The 21,614-nt window shown below is 40.4% G+C and overlaps 2 protein-coding genes across 3 annotated transcripts in view; one reads left to right on the plus strand and one right to left on the minus strand.

The window, feature by feature from the left end:
* The window catches only part of LOC121289185 (zinc finger protein 644-like), a 131,127-nt gene extending 117,061 nt beyond the window's left edge, over nucleotides 1-14,066 (plus strand). For both annotated transcript variants that reach the window (XM_041208374.1, XM_041208373.1), the window contains 4 exons: nucleotides 3,695-4,306; nucleotides 7,303-7,425; nucleotides 11,384-11,486; nucleotides 11,811-14,066. In XM_041208374.1, coding sequence (XP_041064308.1) covers nucleotides 3,695-4,306; nucleotides 7,303-7,425; nucleotides 11,384-11,486; nucleotides 11,811-12,003 — 1,031 coding nt within the window. In that variant the 3' untranslated portion in view covers nucleotides 12,004-14,066. The remainder of the gene's footprint in view (nucleotides 1-3,694; nucleotides 4,307-7,302; nucleotides 7,426-11,383; nucleotides 11,487-11,810) is intronic.
* Nucleotides 3,246-3,563, minus strand: LOC121289357 (respirasome Complex Assembly Factor 1-like; the record flags this gene model as incomplete). The annotated part of the gene is made up of 1 exon (XM_041208726.1): nucleotides 3,246-3,563. A coding segment is annotated over one exon (318 nt), but the record flags the coding sequence as incomplete, so codon positions are not given.
* Nucleotides 14,067-21,614: the final 7,548 nt, after the last annotated feature.

Here is a 21,614-nt window from a genome sequence, read left to right on the forward strand (position 1 = left end):
TCTTCCACATTGCTTGGTTGATGCCAGTGTCTCGTGCCGGGATTTTGCCAGGGTCCGTAGCCTTTGCCTTTAGTCATTTCTTGATATCACCTGGAGTGAATCGAATTGGCTGAAGCCTGGCATCTGTGATATTGGGGACCTCAGGAAGAGGCTGCAATGGATCATCCTCTTGACACTGCTGTCTGAAGATGGTTGCAAATGTTTCAGCCGCCTTCTTTTGCACTGATGTGCTGGGCTCCCCCGTCATTGAGAATGTGGATATTTGTTGAGCCCCCCCTGCTCTGGGTAGTCGTTTAATTAACTATCACCATTCACGAGTGGATGAGGCAGGACTGCGGAGCTTTGATCTGATCCATTGGTTGTGGGATCACTTAGCTCTGTCTACTGCATGCTGCTTCCACCGTTTGGCATGCAAGTAGTCCTATTTTGTAGCTTCACTGGGTTGACACCTCATTTTTAGATATACCTGGTGCTGCTCCTGGCATGTTCTTCTGCACTCTTCCTTAAACTGGGATTGGTTGCCTGGCTTGAATGTAATGGTAGAGTGAGGGATATGACGGGCTATAAAGTTACTGTTTGTGGTTGAATACAATTCTGCTGCAGATGCCCAGTTTTGAGTTGCTAGATCTATTCTAAACCATCCCATTTAGCACAGTGGTAGTGCCATACAACATGATGGAGGCTATCCTAATGTGAAGCCTGGACTTTGTCTCCACAGGACTGTGCGGTGGTCACTCCTACCAATACTGTCGTGGACAGATGCATCTGCGACAAATTAGTGAGGACAAGATCCAAGTGGGTTTTTTTCTCTTGTTGATTCCCTCACCATGTGCTACAGGCTTGGGCTAACAGCCATGTCCTTCAGTACTTTGCCAGCTCTAGGTGATGGACATTGAAGTCCCCCAACCAGTACGTTCTGTGTCCTTGTCACTTGAGACTTCATGGGGTTCTGATTCATTGTTGAGGACTCCTAGGGCAACTCCCTCCTAAGCGTATACCACTGCGCTGCCACCTCTGGTGGGACAGTACTGCTGATGAGACAGGACAGACCCAGGATGATGATGAAGGTGGTGTCTGGGACATTGTCTGTACGGTGAGTATGACTATGTCAGCTGTTGCTTGACTAGTCTGAGGGACTATTCTACTAAGCGTTTTAGTCCATAAGAATCCTCTATTTGAAAAGTAACAATTGGCATAGTGCTTATGTCACTGGACTGGTAATCGAGAAGCCCAGACCAATGCTCATGGGACACCTGCGTTCATCAAATTCTGGCTTTTTGGTCATCCCTAATTATAATTACTCCGTCTTTAGTGGTTGTGGCAGCTAAGGCTCTATGCTCTGGAATTCCTTCTTTAAACCTAGCTTCAGGTTAGATTGAGAATAAACTTGAAGTGAAGATCACTCATAGGAGTTGCCCATGGAATGATCCATTGGCTAAATAGCAGTTGGTGCTGATCTGACCCATGATTCTAGAGTTTGTCAACAACATTCTGCACAAATCATCCCCTTACAACCACAGCAGAAAGTTGATCCTCTACATACTTGTTCTTGGGGAAACAGTTGAGAAAGTACTTTCGGCCTATGATGACAGCTAACATGGCCCTTTCCAGACAAATTGCTTATCTTGCTGAAGTGACTTCAGTGGCAGATCTTGAAACACTTTTGTTGATGACAACACTCCTTTCTATATCAAAATCATTATCCATAGAACCACCTCCTGGAGTGTTGGTTTACACAATATTTTGGTGTTCAAAGTCTGATTAGTTCTCCTGAAGCAGGCAGACTTTTTCAGAGCTTTCGGCATTGTATAATTTAAGTGCACATGTGGGAAAAGAGTATGGTATATACACCAGGTGCAAAAGGCATAATACAGTTATGTTTTAGTGTTGCCAATGTATTCATTCAAGAGGAACTGCTCTCAGCCATCCCCTCCGTCTATAAAAAGAAGTTGCACAAATTACATATTACTATTTATGTTACATTTGTGTATAGTATTCTTGTGTTTTCATGTTGTTTTAACTTCAAATATATAACTGTTATAGTAGCTTGATTTTAGTCTTCATCCATGATGATAATACTGTCACTTGAATGAACACGGCCAAGCTTCTTAATATCTGTTTCTGTTTTTCTACTGCTTTCATAAAGAAAAATTTAGTCCTAGTGTCAAGTAGCTAAATCAAATTGATTCACAGAGGTTAAATACATCAAGTTCTTGCAGGAACTGAAAAAGAACTGATCAAGCAAGATTGCAATGGAAGTGTCAAAGAGGCACAAGCAAAAATAAATCATAAGCAGGGAGAAGAGATTGAAATTCTTGAGGACAGAAAACAAGACTGGCAGGAAGAGTGGGACAAGAGATAATGACACTTGGGAATATAGGAAGAGAAGGCTGAAAAAAATAGTTATTTTAAATTAAAATATAGATCTTCGTACAATTATTGTCACAATTTTGGTGCACCATAGCAAATGGATGCGACTTATTTTAATAAATCATCTACAGCAACTTTCCAAGCCTCCTTCAACAGTACCTTCCAAACCCACGAACTCTGCCACCTAGAAGAACAAGGGCAGTATATGCTTGGGAACACCACAGCCTGTAAGATCCTATCCAAGCCACACATCTTCCTGACTTAGAACTGAACCGCCATTTTGGGTCAAAAGCCTAGAACTCTATCCCTGTCAGCGCTGTGGGTGTACCTACACCACATGAACTGCAGTGGTTCGAGAAGGCAGCTCATTACCACCTTAAGGGCAATTAAGGATGGACAATGAATGCCTTGCCAGCAACACTCATATCCCATGAACAAATATTAAAAAAAATCAAACTTTGCAGTTTGCATTGTGATGAATTGCTAAACAGTGTTGGGTGGTTAAATAAAACAGACCTGGCACCAATTAAAATCAGCACAATTTTGTGCACTCAGCTTCAGATATATTTTAACTCAAAATCTTGAAATCCATTGTGTTTCATCTAGTATCAGGGAAACTTATGGAAAGCGCTATAATGCCAAGCAAAGATGCTTATGCTGTATCAGTTGTGTTTCTTTTAGTGGTAGCCCAGCTGTTTCACAACCACAATGTTGGCAGCATGTAGTGAATTGTATTTGTCAAACTTAATTTAAAATTTTCTTTTGTGCAAATGTACATATTTGAAATAGATATTGTGTTCTTCAGTATTTATTGGTGTATATTTATTTCTACCATTTGTTTAATTTATCTGAATCTTCTATAATTCTATCAAATTTTAAACAACCAAAAACAATGCAAAAGATGTCATGAATCGCTCTTTTGTTAGTTCCCATGTTCCTCCATACTCTTCCTCGTCTACTTGCTGAAAACTGCTAAAGTAGAGGTACAGAAGCCCAGGATTGATGAGACAAAATATTGCTATTCCCAAGAATCCTTTAAGTGGAACAACTCCCCAGATAATACCTAAAATAATTGCAATTATTTGTCGAAACCGGTAGATCACATCCAGAAACTCATCCTTGTCTTCCCAGGCCGCGTTACTCTTCAGCACTTTACTCCAGACGGATACTTTCACGCCGCAATTGGCCAGGGTTTATTCACAAACTATTAATCCGGATTAGTTGGTTAACCATCATATTTTCATTTCGGAATCTAGAAGGCCATATTTTTCTACCATTGCTGTTAGTAGTTTGGGTAACCTTTATTCATGCTTTGTTTCAACAGAAGTAAAATCTGGTTCGTCAACTGAGAATACCTGTCCTTTGTGTGGTGGTTGGTTTGACACAAAGGTTGGGCTGTCGAATCATGTCCGTGGTCACTTGAAGAGATTGGGGAAGACTGAGTTGGAAGCACATAAATCTCCACTCAGCATTTTGACTGAAATGATGCAAAATGAAGCAGAGGCCGAAAATATTGCAAAATTGTTGAGTAGTAAACAATTTAGGTACAAGCCATTTGTATCGCAGAAATTTGCGACAAGTGATGGCTTATTTCTTGCTCCAAATGGTATAACAATAAAACTTCAGCAAAATGAATTGAAAACAAAATCCTTCCCCTTACCACAGTCAGACTTGCATGACCTCCCAGACCTGCAGCCAAAAAAGTATAGCGAGACACGCGTGCAGTCAAGTTCTCTGATGCAGATTCTTAAGAATAAGTTTGGAGAGGAAACGTCATCGCTAATAAAAACTCAGCCAGGAAGAAGTTATGCTCAAACTGCAAAAAAACGACTGCCAAATCACAGGCGTCCCTTTCAGCTGCAGTTTGGCAGTTCACCTCTGCAGCCAGGAACGTCGTCGCAGCCAGTGACCAGTACGGATATATCCTATCAAGCAGGTAAGGCATCTTTGTCTTGAGTTGTATTGCGTGCAGAAACATAGGAATTGAGAGGATGGAATGTGTAATTTTTTTTTAAACTTACATGCACTTGCAATATTTGTAAACTGTTTGGAAGTGATATGCATTGAGTCATGTCAATGGTCTGCCAGTTCTTTACATCATGGTTGATACAAAAGATTTCTCAGGAGATAATTGGGTGAAGCATGAGAACCTGACCATTGCATTTTACCACATGCTATTTGAAGACCAGGATCAATTTTCAACAGGATAAAATGACCTAAGATCCAGAGCATTGGTCACAGTCTTGCCCATTCACTCCTTGGCAGTAATGTGCTATTTTGGGTCAGACCTCCTTTGAGGCACCCGCCTGAAATCAGTGGACCAATATTTAATGTAAATTAAGACCTTGCACACATGGGGCCCAAATGCTATTAACAGCTGCAACCTTGTAGTCATCAATTCTACAATGGACGTGCAAATTATGGGTGGGAATAGTTGAGAGGTTTCTATTTTCAGCTTTATTTAAAGGACTTGCCACCTACTGTTGCTAGTATGCTGATTTTACTTTTTTGGCTGCATTGGCTACTGGAATTAATCTTAAACTTTTCAGGAAATTATCTAGCTGAGTCTCCAGTAGCATTTTGATCAGGGGCTTCTGGCAAATCCTGGTTTACTTTTTATCGGTGTATTAATTGGGATGTCATTATGTGTGGAGGCTGAGGAGGAGCAGCAAAAGGCATGTGCCTAGAGCCCCATAGCTACAGAAAGAAGCAAAAGGAGTGAAAATCACACCAGGCCTTAGCCCTGTTGAGTGTACAGACCAGGTACTTCATAGCTGTGTTTCAGAGAGGAGCAGCTTGTGAGTAGGCTCTGCTTTACCAGTAAGGTCAACAGGAGCTATATTACCTGCTGCAACACCAACTGCAACTCAGCACCAGGTCACACTGATCCATCCCTGTGGCTGTGAAAATCACTTGGCCAGAAATTTTATGCCTCTGGATCATTTCAGTGCAACAGGTGCTTTTTATAACATTGCTCAATTGCCTGTGTATACCCTGCACCATACGGAACAGATGACCTATTTGCCTGAGCCAAAGACTTAATCTCTCTCCCTATGGAGCCCATGAAGCAGACGACAGGGCTGCCACTCCCCAGATGCAGGGTGTTATCAATTCCCATTATGTTGCACGCACCAACACAAAACCCTACAGTATAAGTTAACAGGGAGGGATTCCACTTGCACGTGCTCTCTAAAGGAATTTGCACAGAGGAACTGAACATTGGGAAGGTAATACTTTTAATTGATGTTACAGTAAAATGGTAGAAGACTGCATGCGATTAAAAATTCATATGCTGTCTGACCATCACTGTCTGGTGGGGAAGAGGATTTTCTTCCTCCTGGTGACCTCATTCATTAGTACTTCCAGTGGACTGAGGGACAACAGGGGTGTTCTACCAATAGCCACTTTATTCCAGTGCTGACAGTAGCACCTGTAGTGCTGCACAATGTGCATTGTACCTCCCCTGTAAGAGGTACAGAACAGCTTTAAATAACATTGTTTCCATCCAAATCCTGAGCTACCCATTGACCAGTGATTTGTGCCATCAGCTTTCCCATTATTAGGGGCAACCTGAATATAGCTTGTCTCTTGTAAATGTCACCAGGCCAGTGACGAGACTATCATTGGCCACTTCTCTCCCTTTCTGATTAAATGTAAAAGTTGCCCCCAAGATGCTAAAATTATTTAGATTTATTTTGTGTTTTTGCATAATTAGTTGAATTTTATGTCACTTTTGAAGAATAGTACAATTAGAAAAAGGACAAACCTACCATATTTGTTTCAAGTGTGCTAAACAAATTAATCTATCAGATTTTTGCAATCCCTTCATTTAGTTTTAGCAAAAAATAGAGAACCTAATTAATTTGCTGGGATTTTGGATGTACCTGAAATAGGGTGCTACATTCTATAACCACTACAGAGTAAAAGGCTGTCTTGGATTTCTTGATTATAGCTACCATATAAAAATGTATAGTAATAATCACTTGACAAATTTTGTAGGACATTCTCCTGCATTTATTCATACTGTAGCATATGCAGTTTGTTTCTTCAACATGAACATGGACTGGTTGGGCAGAATGGCTTGTTTCTGTGCCATATACCCTATGTAATCCCATATGTTCGATGTAATGGTTTGAACACAGGCATCAGAATTACAAACATTAGCTTTCATCATTGACTGCACATGCAAAGTGATGACTGTACAAAACACTAATTTAAGTGTTGTATTTAACAGCTGTTCACCAGTCTATTTTTTTTTTACCACCTTGCCTCCCATGCCTTCATCAGCTATTTCACATAAAGTAAAAGAGCCATTTACAGTCTCCCCATTCCCTGGACAGCTTTTCACAATACTTGAGTAACCATTGAATTTACAACTTTGTCAATACTTGGGTTTAGCCCTGCTTGATTTCCAATGCACTCAGTGCCACCAAAGTCTTCCTGTGCAGCCTGTTGGTTTACGATGGATCATATATTGGGTCTTCTTAAAAAAAATACGTCCTGCCACCATTTGGGTGTACTGAACAACTATCAAAACTTGTAAGTGATTGATTGTGAATAAACATTAGGCATATTTATAATTCATTAATTCCTCTATGATTCAACTATCAAGGCTTTTAGTCACTTTCCTTATGAGTATCAGCCTTGAGCATAATGGGATTTGTAACTGTATCTACTAGGTGTTATTAGTGAATATTAACTCAGGACTCAAAAGTTGGAACTTGTGAAGTGAAGGAAAAAAGACATTAGTTACAATCTTGATACAGCATGTTTGAAAAGTGTTGTATATTATTTTGCATATGCTGAAGTTAACTTGGGTAGGAGCTTTCGCAGAGTTCCAAAAACTTTAATTTATTTTGCTGACTAAAAATCAAATCAAATACATTAATCTAGTTGTAATTCAAATTTATTACTTTCCATTCTTGACAAAAGGACATCCTGTGAAATTAAGAACTTGTGTCCATTGCCATGCAACCTTTACAAGTGCAGTTAGCCTGGCAAACCATCTCAGAGTCTATGCAAGAAGAAAACAAGCTGGGGATCTGACTGGCACACGTAAGTCTTAACTTTTTTTTATTTTCTAACTTTGGTGCACTTCAAACACTGGACATCAAATGTTTTTGAACTAGCAACAACAACAAAATAATAAAAATACGTTTTTATCCACAAGCCAAGTGTTCAATAACATAAGTAGTTAATTATGACTCTTTATAGTAAATCTGCTAAAGTGGATCATAGAGTGCTGGAATAATGAAGGAAACCCCTCTTCCATGAGGTAGATGATCAAAATTATTAGCTAATTGTAAGTTAGTAGCAGCTACACTAGTTTCATGATCCTAACCTACCCCATCACTTTTAACCCAAACATACAAACTATTGTGTCCCAGAGTGGATGAAATGCTTGATTCCCTGGCTCAACATTTTCCTGATCTCAATTTGTAACCATATACAGAGTTTGCAGCAAAATGCACATTTAAGATCTGACTTGCAAATTGTGAATCAGCAAATTCCAACTCGAAAGCTTTGACTCTCAATTGCAGCCCTACTGTAATGTGAAATATTTTGAATTATTGTCTGTTATGCTTAAAAAGGAGACAAAATGTTGCATCAATTATCTTGACACACTGAGCTTTCAGTTATGAGTTTTCAAGGCTCTTGTTCAAACCTAAAATATGAAACAAAACACAGCAATAACAGGAAACAAAATTATATTAGAACCTCATAGAATCATAGCATGGTTATAGCACAGAAGGAGGCTATTCGGTCCATCATGTCTGTGCTGGCCCTCTAAGAGCAACCCAGCTAGTCCCACTCCCCTATATAAAAACACTCCACCCTGTTCTCTTGCCCACATGTCTGTCCTTGGCCTGCTGCATTGTTCCAGTGAAGCCCAACGCAAACTGGAGGAACAGCACCTCATCTTCCGACTAGGTACTTTAAAGCCTTCCGGACTGAATATTGAATTCAACAACTTTAGGTCGTGAGCTCCCTCCTCCATCTCCACCCCCTTTCTGTTTCTTCCCCCTTCCTTTTGTTTTTTTTTCCCAATAATTTATATAGATTTTTCTTTTCCCACCTATTTCCATTATTTTTAAATCTTTTATGCCCCCCCACCTCCACTAGAGCTATACCTTGAGTGCCCTACCATCCATTCTTAATTAGCACATTCATTTAGATAATATCACCAACTTCAACACCTCTGTATTCTTTTGTTCCTTTGTCTGTGACATCTTTTGATGATCTGCTCCTATCACTGCTTGTTTGTCCCTACAACCACACCACCCCCCGTCCACTTCTCCTCCACCCCCCCCCAACCCCCCCCACCTTAAACCAGCTTATATTTCACCCCTCTCATGAGAACTCAAAACGTCAACTCTTTTCTTCTCCGCCGATGCTGCCAGACCTGCTGAGTTTTTCCAGGAAATTCTGTTTTTGTTTTGGAGTCCCACTCCCCTGCCTTTTTCCCCAAGGCCCTGTAAATGTTTTCTCTTCAGATTCCCTTTGGAAAGCTAAGATCGAATCTGCCATTACCATACTCAGGTAGTGCATTCCAAATGCTGACTACTTGCTGATTTTTTTTTTAAAGTCTCCCTTCTGCCTCTGGTTCTTTTGCCAATCACCTTAAAATCCACGTATTTTGCTGTCATTAAAATCAGTGTCCTCTGATTCTCAATACTTCTGCCAATAGGAACAGTTTCCCCCTATCTACTCTGTCCAGTCTGCTCATTATTTGGAACACCGCTATCAGATCTCTTCTTAACCATCTCTTAAGTGGAACAGCCTCAGCTTTGCCAATCTATCAAAGTCCCTTATCCCTGGAACCATTCTTGTAAATCTTTTCTTGTAGCATGCCCGGTTCCATTACTTGCTTCCTAAAGTGCAAGACACAATGGCCAGGATTTTCCTGTCTGCGATTTAGGGGCAGGGCCCGCTTGCCGACGGGAAAATGCGCGGGATGACGTCGGGAGGAACCCCCGAGGCCATCCTGGCCCCTTTATATTTTCAGGAAGGCGGGTGGACAGCGAAATCAGATGTCCGCCTGCTGAACTGTGAATGGCCAATTAAGGCCATTGACAGACTAAATAAGATAATTAAAGACCTGCCCGTCCAACCTGGCAGGCAGGCCAGGAGCCCCAGTGGGCTTTTGATAATACATGAAACCTCATCCACTGGAGGGATGAGGTTTCATGTCCATTTTTAAAAAGTTGCATAAAGCTAATGTGTTTCTTATTAACCTGTCCCATCTCATGTGACATTGTCACATGAGGGAGACATGTTAATAATTTTAATATTTTTCTATTTTTGGTGTTATTTTACCTGTCAGTAATCTCCGAGACAGCACTTAGTCTCAGGGAGCAGTATGCGCAAAAGACCGCACTTTGACAGATGGGGATTCTCCCCCCCCCCCCCACCACCCCGCTCCAAGCACAGGAAGCGCAAAGCACTTCCCATTGGGCAGGCCACTGGGCGGGCCTTAATTGGCCCGTCCACTCAAAATGGCGGCGGGCCCCGTTTCGGTGGCAGGTGTTGGCTGTCCGCCCACCACTGAGCTGGTGGGGCCCGCACACCATCCGAGGGCAAAATTCTGCCCAATATTTCAGTTGCGGTCAAACTAGTATTTTATGAAGGTTCACCATAACCTCCTTCCTTTTGTACTCTATACCTCTATTTATAAAGCCCAGGATCCCGTATGCCTTATTAACTGTTTCTCAATCCACCCTGCCACCTTCAACAATTTGCGCCCATATATCCCCAGATCCCTCTGCTCCCACACCTCCTTTAGAATTATATCCTTTATATGGTCTTTCCGTGCTCTTCCTACCAACGTGTATCACTTCACACTCCTGCATTAATTTTCATCTGCTATGTGTCCATCTACTCCACCAGCCTGTCTTTGCCCTACTGAAGTCTATCCCCATCCTCCTCACAGTTCAGAATACTTCCAAGTTTCATAATATGTAATACAGATAACTCCATATGTATATTAGCTGTATTAATTAAGCTAGTAGCTGCTGCTGCTATGTTTTACCTCCAAAATTATTGAACACTGAAGTTTATTCTATGTGTGGCAGTGAAATAATTACATCATTATTGTCCTGTTGTGTATCTGAAATTTATTTTTTTACTGTAAATAATACTTGAGGTTATTTTATATTTTAAAATTTAATTGCTCTTTTCTCTAAGTTTTAAGATTTGCTTTTTACCTGCAATTAAAATAGACAAAATGCACAATAGTATTGGCATGATCATCATGGATTTGCTAGTAGTTGATGTGGTGTTTGTCTTTCACCAATTTATTCCATCTTCTCTGCTCACCACCTAATGGGAGTATGACTCATGCTGGGGTATAGTTCCATGGTTCATGACAGCCCCCTGGCAGCTCATCCATATGGTACTCTTCATGTGAGAATCTAGTGAGTCAATAGAAGGCTATTTTCTCATAGTGATCATCAGAGTTGAGCCAAATCCTGCCCTCTCCTGCCACCCATACTTTTTCTAGAGGGCAAGCTGGACAGCAACGCGCAATGGTTTCTAGCTGTTTTTTTTTCCCCTTTGTCATCCGAGGTTAGTAAAGCCAGTTGCTGCACTGACACCATCCCAACTGATGTGATTTGGGTCAGTACAGATGACAGACCAATCTTGCGCCCTTTCATGTGGTGCATTTTTCTCTCTGAGCTGGTACAGGAACTATGGTGTCATCACCATTTAATATTAGATTAGAGATTCCGCATATCCAGGATGCTGGTTGTACTTCTTGAGCTGTTTTGTGAGGAATTCTTATGACTCTTAACTGGCTGGGCTCCTCCTGTGGTTTTATGTGCAAGTAAATGTTTTATAATTGCCTCAGTAATCAAGTTTGTGCAATGTGTTTTCAAAGCATCTGTTAATAATGCCGAATTATCAATTTAATAATATAATTTTAGTAAAAACTGGCTAAATAAAGCATATTCAATTTAAATTGGTTATTGTTTGCATGGAGGATAAGATCCATTCCTAAAGCTATCTTTTCCAGCTTTTGACTGCAAGCAGAAGAGGTCACGGTCACGGTCAGGGACCAAAAAGAAGTCTTCCCTATTTGTTCCTTCTCTGGATGATGCTTATGTACTCAAATGCAGGTAAACATTTTGACTGCTGTTTCAGGCTCAATTTCCAGATTGATATTTGTTACGTTGCACCCCATGGTGAGGCTGCCAAGTAACAGATTAAATTTTTTAGTTCCAAAATCAAATATTCTTTAAAAATGCAGAAATTAAACCTTAAATGGCTGGTTCCTTTCCATCACTTGCTTTGTAGCTTAGAAAGTGATTTGCATTTTTACTAATATAATATTACAGAATGTTATTTTGCAATCATGAATTTTAAAGTCATAATAGAGGGGCAAAACATGAATGTAATTGTGTTAAATTCATCAGAATTATTGTTTTATTACTTCTGTACAGGTTCTGTGATCTGGTCTTCCGAGGTCCACTTTCTGTCCAAGAAGATTGGATCAAGCACTTGCAGAGGCATGTTGTTAATGCGAATCTTCCTCGCACTGGTGCTGGAATGGTGGAAATCTCATTGCCATCAAAAGAAAATTTCCCAGTGACTGAATCATCATTCTCTCTGCTAATGGCACAAGCAGCATCCTAAAATTTTCTGAATTGTGATGAATTAACCTGCTGTAAATTTGATGTGGTGTTTTGCCATAAGCGCCTAGTAAAAGTACACTCTGCCCTCCCATTACAAGGCTTGATAGATCAGTGCAACAATATTAGCTATTTATAACCTTGAAATTATTTGAAAAGGCTTGATTTCCTTAAGTAATTATGCATATATTTAGAATTGTAAATCAATAAATAGATCACCAGCAGTCAATCAGCTTTAGAAATTTAAATTTCTCACAATTTGGTCAAAGTTGTAGATACTATGAAGAACATATTTTACAATTGCTATTGCTAGGAATTTACATACGCAGCTAGTCAGATGTTTCCCTAATCATTTCAGAAAGATAGTCCTTTTGCCTGAGGAACCTTATGGCAGCAGGAAATGAAGCATACAATTTCATTGACACATTTACGAACACTACTCTAACTTCCAATTTTGTAAGGAAGCAACATTCTTGTTTACCATTGTGTATATCAACTGTGGATAGTTATCTTTGGTTGCACAAGAAGTGATTTGGCTGTATAATTTTGAAAAAGCTTAGCAGTCCCAAATATAAATTTGCACAGGATCTTCACTTAATTGAAATACAGTTTTCTACATATTATTGTAGTATTGTACCTTTTGGGAATGAAAAAGAGAATTAATTTAATTGTTATAAAAAGTTATTCCACCCCTACCCTAATTTTTCTCCCACTTCCTTTTCTAGTCAGGAGGGCAGAATGGTTGAGCTGTACACTTCTTACACAGCCGCCATGAGTGCTGCCCTGTGATAGGCTGCAGGAGGCACGATTCAAGTGGGGGGTGCAGGACATTGTTCATTTAGAATACCATCTGTCAGTGATGGGAAGAATGAAAACTTGCTCAGTTGAAGCAAGTGTGTTAATGATCGACTACTTGCGGATTCAAACTTTTAGCCTCATTGAACATTGAGCACTCAACCACTTCAACTCCCAGACCACTTCAAATCTGTGAAGAAATTAACACTGATAGTATTGTAAAGCATGATGCATAGTGTTTATTCCCTTGCAAAAACTCAGAATGCAACCAGTCTAAAATAACATTTAGTGCACGGTTCAACATTAATTTTTGATAATAAACAGTTTTCTACTGGCCTAAACATCCTAAGTGTGCTTTTTAAGTAGCAATATTATTATTTACATATTTTGTTTTCAATTTATTTCTTATATTGTTTTCATCTGTTTTGTTGAAATTGAAATCTGTAGATGGCTATTTGCTATTAAGCAATTGCTAGTAATGAAAGCCCTATAACAATACACTTAACAAGTTGGTAGCAAATTTTCTAGTAGCCCGCACCATTTTTGAATATGGTAGTGTGTGGATAGTTCCCCAAGTTTAGTGATTACTGTATTGCTGTACATTTAGCATACTAATGTTTTAGAATTGTCATGTTCTTAGAAACAGACCTTTAAATATAAATTTTGTTCCTGACAAAGGTCAATATTCACTGAGGACACCTCAACAAAATGTATGTATTTGTCTTTTATTAGATATAGCATGTACAGAAATACCAGGGTGCATTGCTATTGAGATGGATATTATTGGATTTTATATTTGTATTTTCTAAAATAGGCTGAAATAGTATTTAACCAGTTGAATTATTTGGAGAAATAGGTTTACAGGTACTAATTCAGTGTAACTCTTGGTTTGCTAAAAGTAATTCTTCCTGCCTAACTTTTTTTTCTGGGCTCCCTATATTTCAATAATTGGATAATGTAAAATTATATTTTTTCTCTACAATTTTATCTTAACTGTAAAGAAAAGCATGTTCTTTACAACTCAGAGGTCTCCATACAATATAAGTTTCCTGAAGTTTAACTGTTGTATCCTTCTAAGCATTTTAATGAAATTGGTGATACAATTACTGTATATGAAACAAGTACACTGGTACATGATATCAAGTGCTCAGACGTGATTGTGCACGCTCATATTTGTAAGTAAACTGTGTAAACACTATGTGAAAATGTGCTATTACTACAAGTCAACTTATCTAGTGGCAGAAATAAAATGTACAGTCATACATGATGGTGGTTGAAGGTCTTGTGTCCTTATTGTCTAGCAGTTACTTTATTCAGTAAACTGAAAAATATGAATATATTCAAATGAAATAGTCTTAGTAGTAGTGTCCGTTAACAATGTTGGACATCAATTTATAAATATGAATAGAGAATTATGTAACTGCTTTCTTTCCATGATGTATCTGATTGTCCTTTGAATAATTTCTTCTAATTTTGCAAACCTGCTGACTCTTATTGACTTCTTTGCAAGTTAATTACAGGATATAGATTGTTCAGGTGCACAACGTGAGCCCCCCTACAGCTCGCTATGATGGTCCAGATGTAATGCCAACAAATCCCATCAAGTTTTTTTTTCCTAGTTCTTATATTAATTAAATTACTATAATTCTTAAATTCTATGGTAAGTGTAGCTTGGGTGGAAATGGGTGACTTTGTACCTATGGTTCCCAAAGCTTTCCACCCTAAGTTGTCCTCATTTCATTTTTGAGTCTATGTAGACTAATTGACAGAAATTGATGGCTATGGTTAGTCAACAACTCCATATCGATACAGCTACCAGGTTGATAGGAGGTGAAGTAGATGGACCCTGATCTTTATTTACCTGGCAATTTCTGTGTTCCTCTAAGCTTATGCCCTCCTCTTCTTCATTAAGAGCAATATCCCATAATTGTCTAAACTGTCAAGAAAAATGTGATTTTTTTTTTTTTAGTATATTTAATGCCAACTATTTTGCTTTTTTTCTCTGTACTAGTTACGTGAACATAACCATTGGAATTTCCTCAGAATGGCTGATTGGGAAAACCTCAAACTACAGAAGAAGATTGGCGGAATTCTAGATACAGGCATAAACTGTTTACCTGTAAACTACTTATCTGCAACAGGAATCTTAATAGCAAATCCTCTACTGCAGAAATGTTTGAAAAACAGGCTTCTAATCTTGCAAAGCATTTCAAGAACATACTTTTCATAATTCCTGTTTTAACTGTTCGACCTTGGTGTTATGTATTGCATGGTTCTCCAAAGCAGAATCAAGGGAGGTTAATACCACATTGAGATAATGGAGTATCATTTGCAACCCATATAAACAATGTCCTGGCATTCTGAAACCTTGTTGGATATCTTTGGTATGATGCTTTCTTTGATTATTTGAATTAAGCAGGCTTTTACTTTATCAGAGAGGGATTCTTGGCACCTCCACTTTCATTTGAGTTTATGGCGAAACAGCAAAAGTCAAAGACTAATTTTCTATCTCACCAATATTGATACAAAAATGCAGAAGGGATTGGTGGGCAGTGTTTTGTTGGTGGAAAATCTAAATTGCTGATGATTTAGAGAAACTACAATGATACATCTATTCTTGGACAATAACTTTGTGATTTTGTTTTTAATTTGTTTTTGAAATGTGTGTGCCTGGCAAGGCCAGAACTTATTTCCCATCCCTAATTGCCCTTGAGAAGGTGGCGGTGAGCTGTCTTGAACTGCTAGTGGTGTCAATCCATCCACAGTGCTATTATGGATTTTGACCCAGTGCTGTAAAAGAACAGGGACATATTTCCAAGTCAAGATGGTGTGTAACTTGGAGGGAAACTTGCAGGTGGTGGTGTTCCCATTCAACTGTTGCTCTTGTTCTCTGAGCCTGTTACAGGTTGCAGGTTTGGAAGGTGCAGTCAAGGAAATCTTGACGATTTGCTGCATTGTATCTTGTATATGATATGCACCACTGCCTTTGCACTGGGGAGAGAGTGAATGTTTAAAGTGGCAGATGGTGTGCTGGTCATGTGGGCTGCTTTGTCCTGGATGGTGTTAGACTCCTTGAGTGTTATTGAATCTGCACACATCAAGGCAAGTAAGAGTATTCCATCACACACCTGATTTGTGCTTTGTAAATCATGGACAGGCTTTGGGGAGTCAGGTGGTGAATTACTCGCTGCAGAATTCCCAACCTCTGACCTGTTCTTGTATCCACGTTATTTATATGGCTGGTCCAGTTCAGTTTCTAGTTAGAAGAAACATCCAAGATGTTGATGATGGAGGATTCAGCAATGGTAGTGCAGTTGAATGTCAAGGGGAGGTGGTTATCACACTGATGTCATTTCAGTATTGGAGTCCTTTTGGGTAAACTATGTAAGCAATTATCAACACCCTTAGCAGTTGCAGCAGAAAAAGTCTCAGTACTTGTGGCCTAGCCAGAAGCCAAATATAATTTTGTATTAGACTGTGTTGCCATTGAAGTTACAGGTCTTTTTAATCCTATTCTGAGAGCAGAGAACTGGTTCGTCATCTCTACTGTGCATCAAAGAAAGCTGAGACAAATACATCTTAAGTTTTTAAAAGTGACTTTGTGACAAGAAGGTGTGAATGCGGAGAAGGAAGAAAATATAGGGATGATTCCATATAATGCAGTGTTAAAAGAGTGAAATCCTTTTGACTAAAATTCCCTCCTAGAGAAGGTTAAGTCTAGTTTGAGGAAAATATTCCAGCATGTATAAACCTTCAGTCCTACTGCCCTACCTCAACACATAATGATACTGACCAAAAACTGGAGCATGTTTGAATGTTGCAAATCTTTTTATGAATTGAGCAGCCAAGCAGAAAGAATTGCCATGCTTGTTTCACTCATCCAAAAATAGGACCGGCAACTGAGAGTACGGCGTATTGATTCAGAGAAATCTTGTTTCACAGGCAATAGCAACTGTAGTTGTTGACAACTGCTTAATTTGATACCTTTTTCTCCTCTTGTGGGACTGTAGTTACACCCTCCCCCACTCCCACCATGCCCTTTCCCCAGTTCTAGATTGGCCATAAAGATCTTCCATTGGCAATTACCTGTATCTTTTTTTTGAATGAAGAGGAACAGTGATGGCTGACGAGCAGCAAAGCTGTCAAATGAAACTCGCTGCACACCGCAGTATGCAGACTGAGTTATTCAGTTATCCAGTTTCCCAAGAAGCATTATTTGTGGATGCTTGTGCTTCATAAAGAAAGCCATCAATGGAGTATAGCACTTTATGTAACCTGACCTATAGCGCATCTCCATCACTGGCATAGCCAGTGGCTAGAAGGTCGCAATCACATTCAGCTTTAGTTCAGGCTGCTATTAGCCAATCAGCTGTGCACAAATGCATTAAGCAAGTCAAGTAGGCATTGTTCGCTCGACTGAGCCAATTCAACCAATTTGCCATGAACAACCAACAAGGGCACTGCAATTTTATAGAATGACAGGATTCTTCAAGTTCCAAGGAGTCCATCATTGCACCCACATGGCCATGTGTGCCACTACCTATGTCAGCAGGAAAGGATTCCGCCTTTATAAGTATCCACTTTGTGACCAGCATTGCTTGCATTGCATTGTGCAACTGGTAGTTGTCTTGGTGGAATTAGTTCAGCACCAAAATAACTGAGTGCAGTAGAATGAGAACACCTATGTGGTGCAGAATGACAGTCAAAATTTTGCCTCCAATAAAGCTGTTATCTGAGAACTCATGGGAGAAGATCTTGTTGGACTAGAGACTTACAATTGTTGTCACAGCAAAGAGATGAAATGTAGATATATGATATAGCTTATCTAATCGTACCGCACTTCCTTCTTTTGGGTGGCTGATAAGTGTTTCCCCCGCCAGGCCTTGTTTTCACAACTTTCAAATGGCCTGCATTCTGGGGAGGTAAAAGAAAATCACTTCAAATACACATTGAAGCTCTTCTTGAAGCACGGCAGCACTGACATTAATGACTGGGAGGAACTTGCTACCAATTGGCCAAAATGACGACAAGTCGGCCATCAAGCTGCATCACGCTTTGAGTCACAACGTCTTAATGACGAGGCAGCAGAAAGTAAAGAAAAGGAAGTAAACCTAGCAGTCTGGACCCCACTACCTCGTGGGATGTCCTGCCCTGTGTGCCCAAAGATCTGTGGAATATGAATCACCCTGTTCACTCACATGAAGACCCAAAGCAGAAACTCATGACCGAGTAGATGCCATCCTCTAATCAAAAGGCAGTTGCCACTGACTTCCCTGTGGAAAATCACAGTGCAGATATTTCTGTGAGCTTGCAATGCGTAGCAATGGCTTATTGGAACATTACTGATTCATTAATGTATAATGGAGATTGTGCACAGTATGCATATAAAAAGTATGCTAATATATTAATCTGGCAACAATTTGATAATGCTGAAGGAATGCCAGAACCAACTACTAGGTTAACTGCTATTTACTGGGCATATAACTGCAACTCTGGAATCAATTTAAAAATCCCTTGCAAGATACTGAAAATTCTTCTGAGCATCTACAGCTGGTATGCAAAAGAACAGAGCTAGTTGCTCACCTGAAAAAACATTTGTTGACACGATACAATTGCAATGAGCAATTGGAGCCCTTGGGCTTCATGAGTTTCTGGATGAATCTTCCAAGAATGAGGACAGCTGAAAATGTGAAGTTGGAAAGTTTCCATTCCATGTATTAAAGTACTAGATTGGTGAATCAAACTGAAATGTAATCTGATTCAACCTTTCAATAGGATGTGTGAGACATGGCTACATTTATTGCCCATGCCTAATTGCTTCAGGAAAATGCTGGTGGACTTTCCCAATGAAGTTCGGTAGTCTCTGGCATAGTTGGTCCCACGGAGGGTTTTGATCCTGTGACAATGCTAAAATGGCAACATATGTCCAAATTAAGAAGTGGCATGATGTGGAAAAGAACTTGAGTTTATAGCTATTTCCATAATTTTACTGAATCTTCTTTTCAGTGGCAGAAGTTGTGGTACTGGAAGGTGCTAAACTAAACTTGGAGAGTTGCTATAGTGCAACCTGTAGATAATACCTCTGCACCAGTGACAGGGTGGATATAGATTTCATTGGTAGGGGCTCAGATTATGCGAACTTTGGTTAATGTTAAGTTTCTTGAGTCTTGTGCCTCGTCTCCTGAATCATCCCTGTCTCGCCACTGTCTACAAGGCTCATCACAGAATATCTAGTCTCCACCTGATCTTTTGCTGTTGATAAAATTGATCAAGCTAAACTTTTACCAGTGATGATCATCAAAGATGTCAACAGTGGTGGACTCACAATAGGTAGTGCCATTGATCATCTGCAGCAAATGGTGAGCCTTTTCTTGTTGGAGGTGGTCATTGTCTGACACTTATGTAACAAGAACAATACCTGCTGTTTGTCAGACTACACCTGACCTTAGGACAGAGGCTTGGTCATACCCTCTGTTTGAATGGCCTGCAAAGGCACATTCTTAAATGTGCTGGAGTGACGTTATCAGCCTTGATTCTTGAACATGCTGCCAGTCCTCAAAAAAAGAACCCTCCACAGCCTTACAAAACTAAACAAACCTCATTCCATTTTTTCACTCTTAAGATTTTGGACCATCCTCGCAGCTACTGTTGCTGTCACTTTCCTTGACCTTTAACCTTGTTCTGGACCACCCCTGTCTGACTTCCACTTGTCTGACTCCAATTTCTTGTTATGGTCGTTCCTCTCACATTACCTGTACCCTTACCTGTATCTTTTTGTTAATGTCCACTTCCTCCTCCCTCTAATTTCTCCCCGCTGAACTCCAAATCACTAAATTACTATGCCTGGTCCCTATGCTTGCTGATATTGCTGATGATGCCTTTTCTTCAGGCAGTGTCTTTTTAAGTTTCAGAGCTGCTATCACCAGCCCTCTCGAAAGGCCCATCATTCATCTCCACTGCCTTTCTCTAACCTCTCTGAATTCCTTCAGTCCAACTACCACTCTGCTTACAGCACCAAGATTACTCGAGCTATGGTCACAAATGACATTTTCCATAACTGCAGCCACGGCATCCCATCTCTTCTCAATCTCATTTAGTGTGCTTGGCCATGCCATCCTCCTCATTGCCTCCCCTGTACTGTCCAATTTTGCAGTATTGCTGTTTCTCAGTTCCACTGCAACCTGCCCTTTTTGGTAGCCTTCCATTTGTGAGACAATGGTTTGTACCATGTTGGTCAACTCTGTGTTAAACATCGCCTCAACAGCCCCCTCTGGTACGGCAGTCTCTGCTGCATTTCCTGCAGAGGAAGACAGCAGGCTGAGTAGGTGCGGGATTCTCTCTGGCCTTTGTTTTCTCTGGGCCCTTTTCTTTGCATTTCTGATCACCTCTTTCAGTGACCGTCCAGGCAGTCAATCTCCAGAGGTCATGGCCATCAGTGACTGTTTCCCAGTTGTCAGTGTCGCTGTCTCCATCTTCTCGCTTTCAGGTGCCCTTGTAGCAGAGGTAAGAATGTCCAGCAGGTCATGACCCAGTGGCCAGTTCACCGTACAGAAGGTTTTTTGGCATATAGCTGCCATATATCCGATGCACAATGGCAGGGTCAGTGCAGACGTCACTGGCTTAGTAATGAGCGTATACTGGTGGAGTTAACGCACTCCAGGACCTCGGAGTTGGTGACTTTGTCCTGCCAAGGGATGCTGTGGGTATGGCTGAGACAGCAAAGGTGGGAACAGTTCAGCCTTTTCTCCTGCCTAGCATATCTTGTCCAGCTCTCACTACCGTAGAGAGGTGCACTGAGGACGTAGGATTGGCAGACTCTCAGTTTGGTGTTCAGTCAGGTTGCTGTTATTCCACACACTTACTCAGCTTGTACATAACAGCTGCAGCTTTTGCAATGTATGTGTTGATTTCGGCATCAAGCGCCTGATTGTTGTTTCTTGTAGAGTCTAGATATTTGAATCTATCAACAACCTCCAGTGTCATATTGCCATACTGCCATCTATCAGCATTGACAATGTTCTGGACCATGACATCTATCTTCCTGATGCTGATGGTCAAACCAAACTCTTCATAGGCATGAGAAACTGTGCCCATTTGCCATTGAAGGTGTTCCTCGATTACGAAATGCCTGTGCGGCATCATCAGTGATGGAGCAACTCTGAGGATCTGGCAAACCTTTGTCTTGGATCTCAGGTGGGCAAGGCTGAACAGCTTTCCATCAGCTCCTGGTATATAAGTAGACACCCTCTGCAGATGAACTGAAGGCATGTGACAACAGCAAAGACAAGATAATGCCTAGAGTGTCAGTGCCAGAATGCAATCCTATTTGACCCCAGTGCGGATCTCAAAGGATTTTGTCATAGCTGACCTTACCCATCACGTCATGAAAAGAGGAGATTACACTGAACAGCTTGGGAGGGCAGCCAGTTTACTCCAGCAGCTTAAATAGACTGCCTCTGCTCACACAATTGAATTCCTTGGTGAGATTAATGCAGGCATTAATGTTCACAGCATTTCTCTTGCAGCTGCCGGGCTGAGGAGATTCTGTCAATTGTAGATCTTCCAGTTCCGAAACTACACTGACGTTCAGGATAGATGCATTCAGCCAAATCTGCAGTCTGACAAGGATGATACTGGCATATAGTTTTCTCATGATGCACAGTAGAGAGATGTCGCAATAGTTTTTACAATCACTGTGATCACTCTTCTGTTGTACAAGGTCACAACGTTTGCATTACATATATCCCCGGACACTGCCCCCTACTTTCAGCAGAGGCAGAGAAGTTTGTGAAAATGTTGCAGGAGTGTAGCTTTCCTGCG

This window comes from Carcharodon carcharias, chromosome 16, assembly GCF_017639515.1.
Source record: "Carcharodon carcharias isolate sCarCar2 chromosome 16, sCarCar2.pri, whole genome shotgun sequence".
Lineage (NCBI taxonomy): Eukaryota > Metazoa > Chordata > Chondrichthyes > Lamniformes > Lamnidae > Carcharodon > Carcharodon carcharias.